This window comes from Cynoglossus semilaevis, chromosome 17, assembly GCF_000523025.1.
Source record: "Cynoglossus semilaevis isolate Cse_v1.0 chromosome 17, Cse_v1.0, whole genome shotgun sequence".
Lineage (NCBI taxonomy): Eukaryota > Metazoa > Chordata > Actinopteri > Pleuronectiformes > Cynoglossidae > Cynoglossus > Cynoglossus semilaevis.
Window position 1 is genome coordinate 199908 of NC_024323.1, and position 18568 is coordinate 218475.

An 18568-nucleotide genomic window follows, 5' to 3' on the forward strand; every position below is an offset into this window, starting at 1 on the left:
CTTTAAGGTTTTAAGTTTAGAGTGAATTTCTGTGTACAGTAGATAATGGTATTAGATACAAAATGGCAGTAAATGGCTTTTTGTGTCTTTAAATTGTCCTTGTCTTTTTTTTAATTTCAGGAGATTCACTCGGGTATCACAATGGTAAGAAATTTACAACGTGGGATCGGGATAACGACAACTGGTATTCAAACTGTGCTTCGCGTTTCAAGGGAGGATGGTGGTATGGATCTTGCCACACATCTAACCCCAATGGAATATATGCATGGGGCCCCTCAGAATTTGGCACTGGGATCAACTGGAACTCTTGGAGAGGATATGAATATTCTCTCAAAGCTATTTCAATGAAAATCAAACCTGTGGTGGCAAACACTCCTTAAGACAGACACGTAGACTTCTTATTCAAAACAGCCCTTTTTTCTTAAGCTAACCAAAATGATCGCATATGTTAGTAAACTAGAGTTGGTTATGTAACACGGGAAAAATGTTGGCATTTACAGTAAATATGTGTGAGAAGTGTGAGAAATATCAATCAATAAATAAAGAAGTCTTACCTGTAAACTGTTTCTGGTCTGTAGTTATTCTTTCACCAGGCATTTTCATGATTGTTACCCAAAACAACTAAACCTACTTACCTATCTATCTATCTTTCTATCTATTTATCCATCTGCCCACCCACCCATCCATCCACCCATCTATCAGCCTCACTAATCAGGACCATAAATACTGTATATTAGCTGAATGTCAGGCTCTAATGTTGCTAGAAGAGGTCCCGCCTTTCATTTGTATATGTACTGTATATGTAATGACAGTACTTGTGGACCTCCAAAACCATACCCATATTGCATATTGAAATTGGTGTTATAAAAGTTTGCCAAAAAAAGCCTGCAATAAACAGGGAATCTTCACCTCCCATTTAATGCAATCAGAGAATTGATGGAGGAAATGGTGTTATGAAATTATGTTTGTTTTGTGTTGGCCTATGCCAGCCAGGGCGCCTAATATCATGCATTTCCTCATGCATTCCAAAGCATTAAAAGAAGACTCCATATACGGGCGCTTACATGGTTTTGCATAAGTTCTTTTGTCAGGACTAGGATCAGGCCTGGACTGTGCTTGTATCACTGTTTGTAATGTATGTTTATAAATATATATATATGTTATTGGTAAATGCTTTTTTAGGTTGTGAGAGACCGGAAGGTTTTCAAGTTTCCTTTCAAGGTGTTGAATCTAACCTTAGTACAAAGGTCAGAATAGTTGATATTAAATTGTCTGTTCTAGATAGTGATTTTAATAATTATAAGACAAAGGTTACCAAACCAATAAATATGCTTGTTTCTCTTTAACTTTGTTGACAAGAATTTTGTTATTGTAGTTACAATATAAGGGTGAGTGTTGAAATATAACCAGAACAATATCAACAATTCCAGGAAAATTAATAATTACATGCACACTTCTTGGCACAATGTCCCAACAGTCTTTTAAGCCAAATACAATAATGAATATGGGCCCACATCTAGTATTCAGAATATGGGCCACCATCTACAATCAGTGCTGCCTATTTATCGGCCAAAGTCCTGCTTTCTTCACCTAAAATTAGCAACATGTTGACCTAAACTCAGACCATAGACCTTTAACCAAGTCTAGAGCCTCAGAACCACAGGTCAAGTCATTGGGACAAACAGACTTCCAGTTCATACAGACACTTAAGAGAACACTGCAGCACTAGATTTATTTTCCCTTATATTGTTTTATTAAAAAATACAATTCATTAACCAGTAACTGCAGTCATGCGACTTTAATATGTCTCAAAAGGTCCAACAGATACAACAATAATAATAAACCAAAAACATTATCATAAAGACAAATCAATCCATCATTACCTTATTTTATTATTATGACCTCACTAAATCCCTATCTCTAACTTTAAGCCAGAGGTTCCCAAAGTGGGGGGCACAGTGCCATTGCTGGGAGGGGGGCATCGATGGAATGAATGAACGACAAGTAACGCAGCATATTGTCCAATGCTGTATATGTTTAACAAGAGACTGGCAAAGGAGGCTTTTATTTTTAATACTCGCTCTCATTTTTGCTGTTGCATGTTCGATCTGCTGTGACCAGCATTAGCTAAAAAAAAACAACAAACAAAAACAAAACAGTGCTACATACAGTATCAAAAAATTCAATAATATAGTGTAATAATACAGTGTTTTAGTTCATAACTTGCAGAATAATAATTGCAGTTCAGATGTCCCATGAAGAATGCTTAAAAATAAAACTAATAATAAATTCCCATGTAGAAAGTACTATTGGATGGTCCCAGGTAGCCAGGGATAGACTTATTGCTGAGGCAAAAGCACTAACTGATCAAATGTTATTTGAGACAGAGGCATGTCTACAAATTACAAAGAGGCCAAAAAAAATATTCAAATATAGATTTTAAAAAAAGGTGCAATTCAGAACATTGCTCCTTTGATATAATTGAATATTTGATCAAAATAAATATGTAAAAGAAATCAAGTGGGGTTTTTTATGTTTAACCCTATAAAACTGTTTTCTTTTTCTGTTTATTTATTACACATTTAAGTTTGTGTAGCTATTATCAAAGACATCCTTGTTGAAACATAAAACCAAACGAATAGGTAGAATACAAACCTTTGACCTGCATGGTTTGGTTTGCAAAGGTTTGTATTTTATAATAAACAATTCAGGAAGTTTCACTTGCACATGTTTAGGCCACAGTTGATTGATTGACCAAGTTAATAAAGCATAGTTAAGGGGTAAAATGCCAACAGGAAACATGCTATTATCTTTGGTTGTTCTGGCTGTAATACAAAATATAAGGTAACTTTATGGTATTTATTAGCAAACACACTGTTAGTATCACTACTTCTACTTACATACACACACGCAGTGCAGTTGTCAAAGTGTTCCAAATTAGCATTCCAAAAACGTTCCAGCTTCATATTAAGCTGTCAACAAAGCCATCAACAAAAATTACAGCTATCATAGCCTCGCCACTCTCCTACATATATACGTAAATACATTTACATGTACATACATTTACCTTACAAATGCAACTCTCCATATACCACACACACGGACCCAAACACCACGTCACTGTGACAGCCAGACTAAAATAATCGACTGTGATTCAATATATGGCTTCTACACCTCTAATTATTGAGTTAAGCCTAAATAATTACTCTCATAACATACACATACAAAACCAGAATAACGCTCAACAATTAATGTCAATGAATATTCTTTCTTCCAGAATCATGTGACTCAAAAAAAGAATGAAAAAAGAAAGGCAATGGTCTCACCAGGCAAAGTTAACAGTCAGAAATCTAAAAAGAAAATGAAAAAACGAGGGGGGAAAAAAAAAAAAATCAGAAAAAGAAAATCACAACTAAAGCCAATATGTCCTTAAATGACGGTCGTTATGCAGTGCGGTTGTCAAAGTTGCAAATGAGCATTTTAATAGTATGTCAATAAAGTAGTAAACAAATCGATCAGCAAAAAATGCAGCTACCATAGCCTCGCCGCTCTCCTTTGTGAATACAGTTTTACTTGACCCAAACACAACACATCACTGTGACAACAGGGCGAAAAAAATGAATTTGTGATACAACGTGTCTCCTACGAAATGCGCAAGAATGTCAAAACACAAGTTGACAAGATTTTTTTACCTAATAATCAGTCAAATATCTTCTCTAGCCAAGTTTTGAAGACTCATTGTCAATCAGCTTCATCTCCTTGACCTGCTTCTACTCTCTTAGTAGTAGTACAGATATGTATATATAAATATACATATATATATATATATTTATATATACTCTTCTTCTAATGTTTATGCTTTTCTCGCTTCCTCTACAGTAATTATTGATCATTTTTCCTTTTTCTTTGTAATTAATAATCCCATTACCAGTATTTATTTCTGATGCTGCCACTAATTTTTGCTCACTGGAGTTTGTCTCCTGCAGGATAAAGGACATTTTCCCAGTGGTCAATCCAGAAACTACATTCTGTTCCTGCTATTGTTTGATGTACTGACCAAATACTGCGAGGTCAAAACCTCTCCCTTCCTTCCTTTCTTTATTCAGCAAACACACATAGGGAGCGAGTAGGATATATATAGTATTTAAAACGTAAGGTTTTTAACTGTTTTCTGTTTCCCTGCAGCCAATGTGTTGAACAGTAGAAACAGCGCCAAAGTTCCACAGACTCCATACTGCGGACATGCACACCAACATGCTAAATGCTAAACCGCTTAAATCTAAACCAGCGTACACAAGCAACCACAACACAGCATATCACCGACAAAATCAATTTATTTCAACATTATAGCGGACGGTGAGGTACCCGGTGAGCAACTTGTCAATTCAACACGTAAAAAAACAAACAAACAAACAAACAAACAAAAAAGCAACTTCTACTCACACTCGCAGCGGTGCACTTCTTTGGTCAGGCCGTGTCGCAGTAGAAGCGCGAACCATGGGAGAGCTTCCGCTTTAATGTTTTACCTTTTTTTTCGTGATAAAAAATACATTTCTGACCTAAATAAATAAACTGTAAAAAATATAGCAAAAACTAAAAGCTGGTAGCTTTGTTTACCTGGAGTTCGAACACAGCATTGAGCATGCTCTTCTGTTCCTCACGCTGATTGGCTCATCCCTTGCCTGTCCGCCACTCGTTCAATTTGCTGTGCGCGGTTAAATACGTTTGTGCTGCTGTGTTTGTTGAAAGTTTGCACTAATTTAACGCCCTACCGTGCCTCCTAAACCCTTCTCAGACTTCTGTTATTAAGCCCAAAGGCCAAGTAAATATACATATTATTTAAATTGTTTATCGAAAATTGACCGGGGAGTGAATACAATTAAAGAAATATCGGTAGTAGCTTTGAACTAACATTTGAAAATGCGAACTGTTCATAACATAAATGTTTCTGCTGGAGATACTATTTATTGTTGAGACAATTGATTGCTATTGCTAGTATTAATTAATTAATTACATTATCTCATAGATTCTATGAGATAATGTCATAGATTTTTTATACTCTGTACCACCTGAGAAAACATTGAGTATTAATAATTAAATATATATATATATATAATTAATATATACGTATATATATATATAGATCAGTGGTTCTCAAACGCTTTATACTCTGTACCACCTGAGAAAACATTGAGCTCTCCGAGTGCCACCATGATGACCAACATTAGCATATAGCAGCATAGGCCTTCCCTATTAGCTTTCTATTTCATAATCTCACAAGTAGCTACATATTTTTTCTTATTTAACTAGAGAGCACTCGCACGGACCACAGTTTAAGAACCACTTTAATAGATCATATTTTCCCCTTTCTCTTTAGGGTGGTGTTAAAGAACAAGGTAAAATTAAAATATATATATATATATAATTCTACAGATATTTCATCTGCACCAATGAATGACTTTTTTCCACTTACTTTCAACCATTGCGCAATGGGTCATTAGTGTGCCATGAGAGATCATCACAAGTACCATATAATAAAATATAATAATTTCACTTAATTGGTAAAATAACTATTATTTATTTAAGTGCTAATCATTTGTGTCCATCTATGACAGTTACAAAAAGAACAATTAAATTATTTTTCCAGTCGGTGGCAGCTGTTGACTATAAAACCAAAAATGAACAGCTCCATGGTTCTGTGAGTATATCAGTGTTGCATTCAACAAAACAGACATTTTTGTTTGGTTGTGCACCGTGAGATTAAAAAATATAAAATAAAAAAAGTAAAATATGTGCCATGGCTCAGTGAAGGTTGTAAAAGACTGTTTTAGATATGATTCATAAGAACTGAAGTAGACTTCCGGGGTGTTTTTTTTTAATGTTCGGCGCAAATGAGAAATATAAATAAGTGACAAAACATACTTTTCCCATCTTTTTATTTTTACATCAGCATACATATAGAATAGTTCACGAAAGAGGGAGCACTAACTGGACTGCCAGTCCAACATCAATTCTGACAATATGAACCTGAAGAAGCGCAGCTCTAGTAGAATACCAAACACAATGCTTTCATTAAAGCACAACAATAAAAGGTGGGACCAGTCCAAAAAAACAAATCTTTTTAAGAGAACCTACTAATGAGTTTGGTTCTGTAATTACGAGTTTTTGAATTTGAAACTATATACCATGTATATGTCCTATTTTAGGAATCACTACTACTCACCAGTTTGCATCAATGATTGACTGACTCAAGTGCCAACACACTTTAAGTATCACCATTAAAAAAATGTTTAAAATTTTCTTACATTATATTTGATAATCTATACCAGTTTGGAAAACGAAGCAAGATTGATTCTTTAAATTCGCCAGAACACAAAACTGTGTTTGTGTGCAAGAGTGAGTGTGCAACATGCGCAAACAGACTAATTCGTGTTTGACCAGCACATCACCAAAGACAAGCAGTCTATTTCCTGTTCTGGATAGCTTATATATCCAAACAATTCCTTTTTTTTTTTTTTTTAAATACCTCTATTCAAGAGGACTAAAGAGAAGACTTATTTGTTGCCATAGAAACACTGCTACCACTGCTTGTCAGTGAGCTTTCTGTAGGATAATTTAATGACTTCAGCTAGTCTGAGGGGCAAAAAAACAATGACCCTCAGCCACCAAGTAAACAGGGACTGAAACAATAGATGAAAAATGACCTATAATTTCACCGATGTTTGTGAGCATAGGTGAATTTATAAAATTACCATACTGGAAACAAACACCACCTCTATTTACAAATGGTGTTTTTTTTTTTTTTTAAGGTTTTTTTTTTATTATTTATTTATTTATTTTTAAGCTATACATTTTTTTGACTGTGCAGCATGGGGACCAAGCAAATTTAGATCGATATTTGTTACGTCTTTTTTCCCCCCACCCAGTTTCTCCATTGACTGGTTGATCTTAATGAAGAAATTTCTTTTTAATTTTTTTTCCCGCTTTCAATCCATATACATAGGGGAACTGGGAGACGCAGGCATCTGGTCCATAAGCCTACAAACATAGGCGGCTACGTCAACTGACCGCTCCTCATACATCTGAATAAAAGGGTCCCTCTGAAAATGAAGACGTTATTGATCACTTTCACACTCTCCTAACAACGAAACACTACCAAAGCAGTGGTTCTCAACCGGTCGAGCCTCGGATCACCGTCGCCACGTTATGATAAGGGATGTGAATTTGGGAAGACCCTGCTCACCCACCAGTTGAGAATCACGGAACTGAAATATAAAATAATGTCAAAGACAGGAACTTACCAGTAGCTCTTTGTACTTTGGCCTTTTGGACTCGTCCTTTGTAAGGCTTTAAAATAGAGAGAGAGAAAAGAAAATTGATTAAAAACAGGGGGAAAAAAGGTTCATCCTTCAACCTAACGTATTCCTTGCATTCCATTCTTACCACACGTTGACTTATTGATAAAAAACGGGGGGAAAAAGGGAAACTATCAGAATGTGTTTCCTCTCCAAATAAATGTAGAATTCTTAAGATCTCAATGTCTATCTGGGATAACATTTAGCCATTTTCCTGGCTTACTTGAAATATACTGGGCTAACCTTTGGTTATCTCTAATTATTTACTATTCCTTAATATAATTCATAACATGTAATTCCATACACACAATATAGAGGCATTCAACAGCCCAACGTTTAAATAACAAGCCCAATATGGTCAACATATTGTGTCACATAAGACTAGCAGGACATTTTCGACTCGAAATTTTTTTTCGATATTTCAGGGTAATTCTAACTGAGTAAGTCCCTGGTGGACACACCAAAGTTCATCCTTCAACCTAACGTATTCCATTGCATTCCATTCTTACCACACGTTGACAAAGGCGATGAATTTGGGGGAAAAGCGTCTCTCTTCTGAGTTACTCAGCTGTGGTGGATCTCCTCTCACCACCTGAGTTAACTGGTCAAACACGCTGTTCCACTTTGGATAAGGAAACCGTCCTGTGGCCAACTCATACTGAAAGATACGATGGATGATGCGTAAGGGGGGAAATATTTACAAATATATACAAAAATAATGTAAGGTTGAACATTTCCATCTGGTCGTGATGTACTTTATCGAGGACATTTCCGCGTTTTTTCCCTCCAACTAGTTCCTGTACAAAATGTATCGTACATTGGAATGATGGAACAAGACTTTCTAAACAAAATGTATAAGAAGATGGCGACATAACCGCGAAACGCCGAACGGTGAGGATATTATTAGCTACGTACTACGTACTGTATTATGGAGGGAAAAAGTTAACTGTCCACTGGAAGTGGTTATTATAAGCTGTGCTGAACAGCACCAGTGTTATAGCCATGACTCATTGCTTCGTTCACTTGTGCTGTTGCAAGAGACAGAAGAAGCTAGGATTATGGGGTTTAAAACAGAACACATTCTTTCGCTAAACTACCGACAAATAAATCAACTTTTTGTTTGTTTTTTTTTAACCAATAACGTTTCCTCTGCTGTTGTGAATTACCAGCATCTTGTCCTGCATTTGGCATCTTGGAAATGGCCAAAAACAGGCAATCTGAATGTTTGTTAAAAATCAAACTCTTTATCAATTTTTGGGAAACAGTCTGTATATCAATCCAAATAACAGCCTAATACAAATATATATATATATATATATATATATATATATATACACATACATATATACATATATATATACATATACATANNNTATATATATATATATATATATATATATAAAAAAAACAGGGAATATTCCCTGTTGCCAAAAAAAATAAATAAAAATCTGTACTCACCAATGTGATTCCTAAACTCCAAACATCAGAGCGGACATCGTATCCTTGTCTGGATGCGCTGGGGTCTATTCTCTCAGGCTGGAAAATTAAGAAGAAAAATGTTTGCACATAGGTCCAGATACAAAAAGGAACTAAAAAGGCATCGGGGCTGAAAAAATAGTTTCAGATAAAATGACATCTATTGGTCTGGTGGCAAAAGAGATACGATTTTTTTTGTTTGTTTCTGGCCTAATCAGGACCAATGATCATCAAACCCCACTACTAGATGAATCCATTCTGTTTCCACCAGGACAAAATATGCAGCACAAAAGCCATGACACACCCGTGTTTGGAGCTAGATCTTATAATACAATATTTTATTTTATATGTCAACAGAATCCTTGACAGACACTTTTTTTTTTTTACTACACTCCTCTACAGGCCATCCCAGGACGCGAGAACAAATTATTAGAATTAGAATTAGAACTCAAAGCTTTACATCTTGTATGTCTATATATTCTGAACCATTACATCTGTTGTACTCACAGCCATGTATGGTCTGCAACCAGCATCTCTGGTTTTAGCAATGGAGTCCACGAGCTGACCGCTGATTCCAAAGTCACACAACTTTATGTTTCCATTCCTGTCCAGGAGGATATTTGAGGGTTTGATGTCTGAAAGAAAGAGAACAAATCTTTATTCATTAAAATAAAAAAAAAAATCCTACGACCAAACGCACAAGAGATACAGGATGTGAAAACAGTACTTTACCTCTGTGTATTATTTTCAAGTTTTCTTTTAAGTGGTTTAGTGCTTTCACAGTCTGAAAAAAGAAAAATCAGCTCTGTTAAAAAAAAAAAAAAAAAAAAAATCTTATGTGAAGTTCTGAACAACTTACAGCTAATGTTATTTTTCCTAGTATTTCTTCTGGAATCACATCATCTAATGAGCAATATACAAACTTGTAAAATTTGTCTAACGAGGTAGCCATGAGTTCCATACAAATCCAACAATCACCCTGAAAGACAGAAACACAATGCAGAACACAGGTAAACAAAAATCCATACAAGGTTTTATTTGAGAAAATAATGTTGCCATTGTTCTGTCCAAAGATACAGTCAGAAGAAAAGACCTTTTTTTACCATTATTCTGTCCAAGGGTACAGTCAGAAGAAAAGACCTTTTTTTAAATGGATGCAGTTGTGTGGCTTTTTTTTCTCCTTACTTTGGGACTCCCCCAGGGGGCGTCAGAGCGCTTTTTGCCAATTACAAAAATGATGTGGAGAAATGTAATTGTGATTCAACTTTTATATTTTCAGACTAGAGCTGAAAAGCATCCAGTTCAAAGTTGAAAGTGCAGTACAAACACTGCGTTAAACTGCTTGTTGCAACCCAGACTGGATGGATGGATGGATGGATGGATGGATGGAGAGACACAGATTAGTAATAATACGTAATTTTTGTTACCATGTGTGGTTTTATTGATTGCAATCTCAATTATTATTTATATATATATATCAATTATATATATATATATATGCATATATATGCATATATATACATATATATATATATATATACATAAATATATACATATATATATATACATATATATACACATGTATATAAAATAAAAATAAATTAGAACTATACTATACTGTTAACAGGCTGTCAACACCATGGAACCAACTAATATATATATTGTATATGACTAATATATAGGTATACATATATATATACACATATATATACACACACATACATATATAGTATGTATACTAAGTATACTACATTATCTCGATAGTATGTATATGTACGTATATTTAAGCAGAACTGGTTACGTATACTAAGTATACTACATTACCTCGATAGTATGTATATGTACGTATATTTAAGCAGAACTGGTATAATTATAAGGATGTTATGTGAACAAGTTTATAAATAGATTAAATATATGATACAGTATGAATAATTAATAATTAATTTGATTAAAGATGAGGTGAGAAATGGAACAATATCACAAAAGCGGTGTGGCCTATCAGCAGCATCGAGCCAATAAAATAAGTCAAAACTCTTGTTGTGAATAATGTAGTGGTTTCAGTTACATTTTAGGATAAAATCTCTGGATAATTATGGATGTTCATTTTTTTAAAAATTTGTTTCCGGTTATACCTTCAGGAGACTTTTTGGTTTGTCTTCACTTTGTATATACAATTTTTTTATCAATCCTTGTTTTCCCTCCAATTATAATCTGATTCCTCTCATATAATTCCATCGTTCTCTCTTCCAATCTGATCTCCCGCTTTTTCTTCCCATAAATCCATCATCATGGTCATCCAATCAAGATAGCTCCTTTCTCTCATCAATTAAGATTCATCCTTTATTCTTCCAATCAGACACCTGCTCTGGTATTTTCTTTGCTATATGATATGATCATTCTTATCACGTATTAATACTTTGAATTTTCTGTCTAATAAGGTCCCACCTTTTCCACCAATCCGATCTCTTCTTATTTTTTTCTCAATTTCATTCCTTCTTTATATTGTCCAATCAGATCCTTTATCTCATCCAATCAGATCCTCGCTGTTTTACTTCTATTAGGCTAATTTGAGAAGCGGGAACGCATCTTTGTCTTACCTCTCGAAACAGAGCGCCATAAAACTGCACAATGTAAGGACAGTCACTACTTCTCATCACGACATCCAAGTCCATAAGCAGCTGCTTCTGCTCTTTTTCGTCTACTGTTGAGCGAATTCTCTGAAAGTCAAATGACACCAGACATTTTTATACACCACTGTGAAAGAGACAGAGAGTGGATATACTGTATATATACACATATATATATATACACACACACACACACATATATACATATATATACACATATATACATATATATATACACATATATAGATATATAGACATATCTATAGACATATATATATGTATACATACAATATATACACACACACACATATATACATATATATACACATATATACATATATATATACACATATATAGATATATAGACATATCTATAGACATATATATATGTATACATACAATATATACACACACACACATATATACATATATATACACATATATACATATATATATACACATATATATACACACACATACATATATAGTATGTATACTAAGTATACTACATTATCTCGATAGTATGTATATGTACGTATATTTAAGCAGAACTGGTATAATTATAAGGATGTTATGTGAACAAGTTTATAAATAGATTAAATATATGATATAGTATGAATAGTTAATAATTAATTTGATTAAAGATGAGGTGAGAAATGGAACAATATCACAAAAGCGGTGTGGCCTATCAGCAGCATCGAGCCAATAAAATAAGTCAAAACTCTTGTTGTGAATAATGTAGTGGTTTCAGTTACATTTTAGGATAAAATCTCTGGATAATTATGGATGTTCATTTTTTTAAAAATTTGTTTCCGGTTATACCTTCAGGAGACTTTTTGGTTTGTCTTCACTTTGTATATACAATTTTTTTATCAATCCTTGTTTTCCCTCCAATTATAATCTGATTCCTCTCATATAATTCCATCGTTCTCTCTTCCAATCTGATCTCCTGCTCTGGTATTTTCTTTGCTATATGATATGACCATTCTTATAACGTATTAATGCTTTGAATTTTCTGTCTAATAACCACCTTTTCCACCAGTCATACTAATTTTCATCAATCATCAACATTGACAGCAAGCTCGGCCATTTTTTTTCTTTCTTAATCCCAGTTATTTTTACTAACCTACTAGGGCTGGGTATCACCAGATTTCTTGCGATATTATACTTACGACATATTTTGCCTATGACAACTATTACGTCACGATACAGCGATAATCAACATCAATGGCTCTTACTACCATAGTTTATATAGGGTCCCAGCACATAAACAGAGAACTACCATAGTTCATATAGGGTCCCAGCACATAAACAGAGACGTCAAATGCTGGCCAGCTTAGCCTGGTTAGTTTCGATTTATGCACTCACTCCCTCTCAAGCAGTGGTGCCTGGCGCCATCATGTGGAGGCTTAAGCGAGTTGCAGCAGGTTTCTCTGGGAGAAACAGTTTAAAACGACTGCATGTTTATTTGTTTCAATTCCGATATTTGTCGCCAGCATATCGATAACGTACTGTAAGACAAAGTATTCCAATATATGATCGTATCGATATTTTTGGCACAATCCTACGACTACGATCATAAATCTGACCAAATGTAATGTTAATGTTGTAAAGTGTTTACTCACATGTGGGGGTTTTGGAAAGGTGGTCCCGCTGTGTTCAGTGTGAACCGAGTTGTAGGTTTGATTGGGGGGTTGGCGAAGTTCAACTTCAGCGCTTTCCGTTTACCTTAAAGGTGACAGGAAACAGTTCAATATAATTAGATAACAATAAGGTCAATGGAAAAATTAAGTAAAAAGACGCAAAAAAACAAACATTGAATGTGCAAACAGGTGTAGTGGGGAATATAAACGTACAATGGGATGAAGTATAAAAGTAAAAAGATCTGGTATATTTAAACTTGCAAGTCATGCTTTCTGTAGAACATGCAGACAAGCAGGAAATATCTCTATTTTTTTTTTTATCACATTTACAAAAAAATCTGAACACCCCACCACTAATTTCCATGACAACTTTTTATCCCCGAAAAATTCAATCCCAGATTCTTCGGGGTAAATACTACAGTATTATCTCACTCAAATCTTGCAGATTTAGAAAACTTCGCTGCAAGATGAGAAAACTGCACAATACAAAAACATTCTTAAGACCAGCCATGGGCAAACTAACGCCCAGGGGCTGGATGCGGCCCGTTCAGCTTTTTAATCCGGCCCGCCAAACTTTTCCAAATTATATAATTTATTTATGTTATCATTATACTTCTGCCATTTCCCTGCGTTACCCACGTCTCCCCAATAGGTGGCGTAGAAAATGATAAAAGCATTTGAGCCTTTATGCATGACTTTTACATGTTCATTTATCTTAGTTCACACGAACGCTCCTTCTATCTGCTCCTCACCCGACCCCTTGTTCAATTTTAGGACAATAGTGGCCCAAGAGTCAAAACGTTTGCCGACGCCTGGTTTGGACTGACCAACATTCCTCACAGTTTCCTGACCAAAGAGTTTAATCAACAACACATTTTGTTACTCACAGAAAATAAATGTTTAATGATTAAGATGTTGAGATTTCCTCCTGTTTCTGCAGTCAAGGAGACACTAAATCTGAGCTCGCTCAGGGGACGTATGTAGCACAGAAATCACTATTTAGGGCAAAGAATCAGTATTTAGGGCAACTATAAAAAAACATCAGTGTTTTCCTCAGCACTAACTTAAGCCATAGTTTGTTTGTTTTTTTAGGGAATAAACACATACTTTGGATTCTGCCAAAATGAGTGACATTGACATTGCTGAGAAAAAGGACAAGAGGGACAAAAATAACTTTACAACAAAAGACTAACATAACAAGATAGCTCACTGGTGGACTACTGCAGAGGACAGTATACGTCACACTCCTAAAGGTTGACGACTCTCTTTTTTTTTTTCCATCCTCGGGTATGCATTTTAAAGGAAATTTGCAGGTTGTACTTGGTATCGCAACACAGTAGTCCACGCAACTGTCAAAGCTTTCAGAAAATATTGTTATAGCGCGCACACGGTCAATACAAAAGATTTTAAGTGAGACGTAACCAACAAGATGATAACATTATTTTGTTTGTTTTTTTTAAGCAGGCTGCTGTAAGACAATCCTAAAACAGCTTGGACAAGTGAGATAACTTTAATGTCCATTTTGAGTTCAACCGCTGAATTGATACAGATTATAGCAGACCCATTGCTCAAGCTTTCATTTCTAAGCGATTGGGGTTCAGAGGAACCCATTTCCATTTAGTACCTCGTTCCACTCATCAGGTGGTTCAATAGTGTAGCGGTTATCACGCCTGCTTACATATATATGTAAGCAGGTATATATACATATATATACACATATATATACATATATGTATATATATATTTACATATATATACATATATATGTATATACATATATATACATATATATACATATACACATATATATACATATATACACATATATACACACACATATACATANNNNACCAAAAAATGCATTTGAAAATCCTACTTTACTGGTCTGTGACTGTTTAAGAAATGTAACCGACAAGGCCGTTTTAAAAATGTCTCAATTCTCAATGTCCTCGCCTGAGTCACCGAGCCTTGGAAATTGTTATCATTTTCACAACAACTTTTCTCTCAAAATAGTTCCAGTGTCTTCAAGGGTGTCACAGATGCTTCTCTGTTGATTTTCCTCAAATTACTGTAGTGCTTTTCACAGAACAAAACCTGAATGTCTCTTAAGTACAATGTAGTACTTCATTAGAAATAACATAAACTTACACGTAAGCGCACGCATGAGCTAGGTGTTCAAAAAAATCGGCGTTGTTAACTAGGACAGTTAGACAAATAACTATTGTCAGTATAGTTCCTATTTATAAATTAGGGGAAAGTAACTTGTGAAACAGAATAATCTCAAATTTGTTTCACTCTGACAATGGCCCAAATATAATTTTTTCATTTTATTTAAACTCAATGCATATTTATGAAAGTGAAAAAAAATACAGCTGTTCGTTAAAAAAAAAAAAAATTCTTTTTTTATTCTCAATTACTAGACATTTCAGGCTACCCCACGTGGTGTCATAACAAACACCGGCTAAAGCAGAGAACATTTTTTTTAAGAGAAAAGATAACCTATGACCTATCGCCTAAATTTAAACAGTTTCGTGTCTGTTAACTGCCAGGGAACTAGCATTGTTTCCTAAAAATGCCCTTTACAGCAGTAGTTCCTAAAGTGGCTAGAGCATGCATGCACAAAAATCACGTCATATTTCAGGGTGACAGAAAACAAAAGGAGGGGAAAAAAACAAAACAAAACAGGCTGTTAGAATGAAAAGAAGACACAAGACTTTAGTATGAAATGGCTTTGCAAATTAGGAACACAAGCGATCAAACAGATATGAACAGTTGTTTCTTTAGTCGCAGGACAGCTCACCATTTTCAGCACCATGTCAGCAGTGTGGAAAACATCGGTTAGAAGCAGGTAGGTTAAAACATGCTCAGGTAACAATGAATAATAACACGATTGGAATACAACAGCTAACAATTAGCCTTTCGTTACATGGACAGAATGACTAATTATAGAATCAGAAATGACATTCGAGTAACAAAACTATAAAGTTGCAGGGGAATTGATTTCGATTGAATTTAGAACAAAAAAAAAAAAAAAAACATGGATAATATTAGTTTACTAAGAGACGCTGTGGCTATTGAGGCCAAGTCGATGGTAAAAAAGGGCTACATTGAAATGATGGTATTCTTTTTTTTTTTGTACGGAACTTGACACTGTTCAAACACTGTTCAACGATGGCTATTTTCCGACCATCTTTTTTTAGTCAGTAGCACAAATACAATAAATGGCTAGGTTCTTCCAATTACATGAGCATATGCTAAGTATCAGGTCGACAAAAAAAGGAAGGAACGCAAATATGCAAATATAACGTCTACACTAATATCGTAATGATTAAGCGAAAGAAGCATCCCCTTGGCTTATCCCGCGACGCTAAGCTCGATTACAGTGTTCCCTCTCTATATCGCGGTTCTCCTTTTGCTCCCTCAGTACATCGGAGCAGTACATACAGATTGTTTTTAATCCGATCTTGCGAAAATTTTTTGCTATATTCCGAAATGCAGCAAAAATTCTCGTTTTTGAAAGTGCGATAAGCGCATATGCGAACGGTCGCCGGTAGGTTCGTTTCCCTGGACGTGATCGTACACAGCATACTATTGGCTAATACAATGAGTACTCGGTGTACTGTTGGCTAACTGAGCATGCTCTTCTGTTCCTCACTCTGATTGGCTCAGGCATTGTTACTCAGTTACTCAGCCATTATACAACTCGACTGTGCATATTATTGTGTGCGAAAGGGTATTAACTACCCTTGCCTCTACTTCGCGATTTTTCCGCAACTACCGCGATAGGAGAGGGATCACTGTAGTTTTAATCAGCACTAGTTTGACTTAGCATCCATCGAAGCCATTCGCTAATCCAAACTTGTATACTCTGTACCACCTGAGAAAACACTGAGCTCTCCGAGTACCACCATGATGACCAACATTAGCATATAGATACATAGACCTTACCTATTAGCTTCCACCACACAGGAGAGAGAGTTTATAAAATGTTTATGTTTAAATGTTGCATTAATTGCGCATGGTATGTTTCAGATTTATTCAACTAAAAATGTAAACGTGAAAATATGAATTTCCCCCCACGTACCACTAGAGGGCGCTCGGGTACCACTGTGTGGCACGCATACCGCAGTTTGAGAACCACTGCCCTAATCAAACTGATTCAGTTTCAACTAAGAAAAACCACTTAACCCCAAATCAGCTTAATAAAAGCGGGCAGTGGTGGCCTGGTGGTCAAGGTAGCTTCTTGTGTCAGATGGTTCGAATCCACCAGCCACCAGGTGCCACTGAGGTGAACTGAGCACGGCACCGTACCCACACACTGCTCCCCTAAACTGCCCGCTGCTCACTAAGGTGATGGGCTGAAGGCAGAGGTCACATTTTGTTGATCACAAAAAAAATTTTTTTTATAAATGTCTTTGCTTCAGATTGAAAAATGGTGCATTGTTGAGGGTGAAGAAGTGTGCGCTTACCTGTTTCACTCTGACATCTCCAGCAGGTGTTGGACTCTAAAAAAAATAAAATAAAACCAGGGTTTGTTTTCACAATAAAGCCAACAAGGTAATCAGCATTAGTATTTCTAAATAAGATGACCAATTGTATCTAAGTATTGAGGCAAACAAAATAATTACACCTTAGCAACCGTAGCAGTTATAGTGATTTCCATGTTTTTTTTTTACATTAAAAAAAGCCTTCTAAAACTGACTGGACATACATACTATCAATACAAACACAGTCCATAAATAATTTTGCATTCATAAATAATTGTGACTGATTAATGTCAAGGACGTTAGAGTAAATGATTTGTATGCAACCGCAGAAGCTTTTGATTGCAATAAGCCTATAACTGGATTATATAAAACCACTAATAATCATTGCGAAACAAAACTGACTTCTTTATCTGCGTAGTTTTGGAAAACAATATCTGGATTGATCCAAAATCTTCGGTGATTGACTAGATATAGTACCATGTAGTACACATTGTACACGAACTGATCTCAACGCGAGTAATGTAACTAATACTTAATTTATTTATTATTATTTATTTCTACCGATTAGGCTGACATTACTCATATAATTTGTGATGTTCATAAATAACGGTACTTTTTTTTTTTTTTTTTTTTACATATCGGGCTTTTGGAATGAAAGAGATGAAAATAGGGCGACACTATTTTCATCTGCAAAACAACTGAAACGGCAACATGGGTATTAAATTGTGTCACTTTCAAAAATGCGGATGTCCATTTCCACATAAACCCCATTTCTCAGAGCAGGGAGTAGCCTCGGTATCACTTGTTAGCTCTCCCGCGATGGCTAACATTAACCTTCACTATCGTCACAGCAAACCACAGGCTAAAGGCTAACGTTTCCCCTTCACTTACCCTGCATGCTGCCGATGGTGGTGATATGCTGCTGGTAAACCGCTGCTGCTCCTGCTGCAGATCCGCCGCTGTTGTTGCCGTTTTGTCCG

The 18568-nt window shown here is 35.4% G+C and overlaps 2 protein-coding genes across 2 annotated transcripts in view; one reads left to right on the forward strand and one right to left on the reverse strand.

Annotated features, from left to right (window-relative positions):
• Positions 1-380, forward strand: part of LOC103392503 (microfibril-associated glycoprotein 4-like) — a 2320-nt gene extending 1940 nt beyond the window's left edge. Inside the window, exon 5 of the mRNA XM_017040211.1 lies at positions 121-380. Coding sequence (XP_016895700.1) covers positions 121-380 — 260 coding nt within the window. The remainder of the gene's footprint in view (positions 1-120) is intronic.
• Positions 381-5919: 5539 nt separating this feature from the next.
• LOC103392559 (dual specificity mitogen-activated protein kinase kinase 4-like) lies at positions 5920-18564 on the reverse strand (the record flags this gene model as incomplete). The annotated part of the gene is made up of 11 exons (XM_017040212.2): positions 5920-7100; positions 7302-7347; positions 7865-8013; positions 8814-8891; positions 9339-9466; positions 9564-9615; positions 9691-9810; positions 11429-11573; positions 13084-13186; positions 17571-17606; positions 18480-18564. Coding segments are annotated over 11 exons (1056 nt in total), but the record flags the coding sequence as incomplete, so codon positions are not given.
• Positions 18565-18568: the final 4 nt, after the last annotated feature.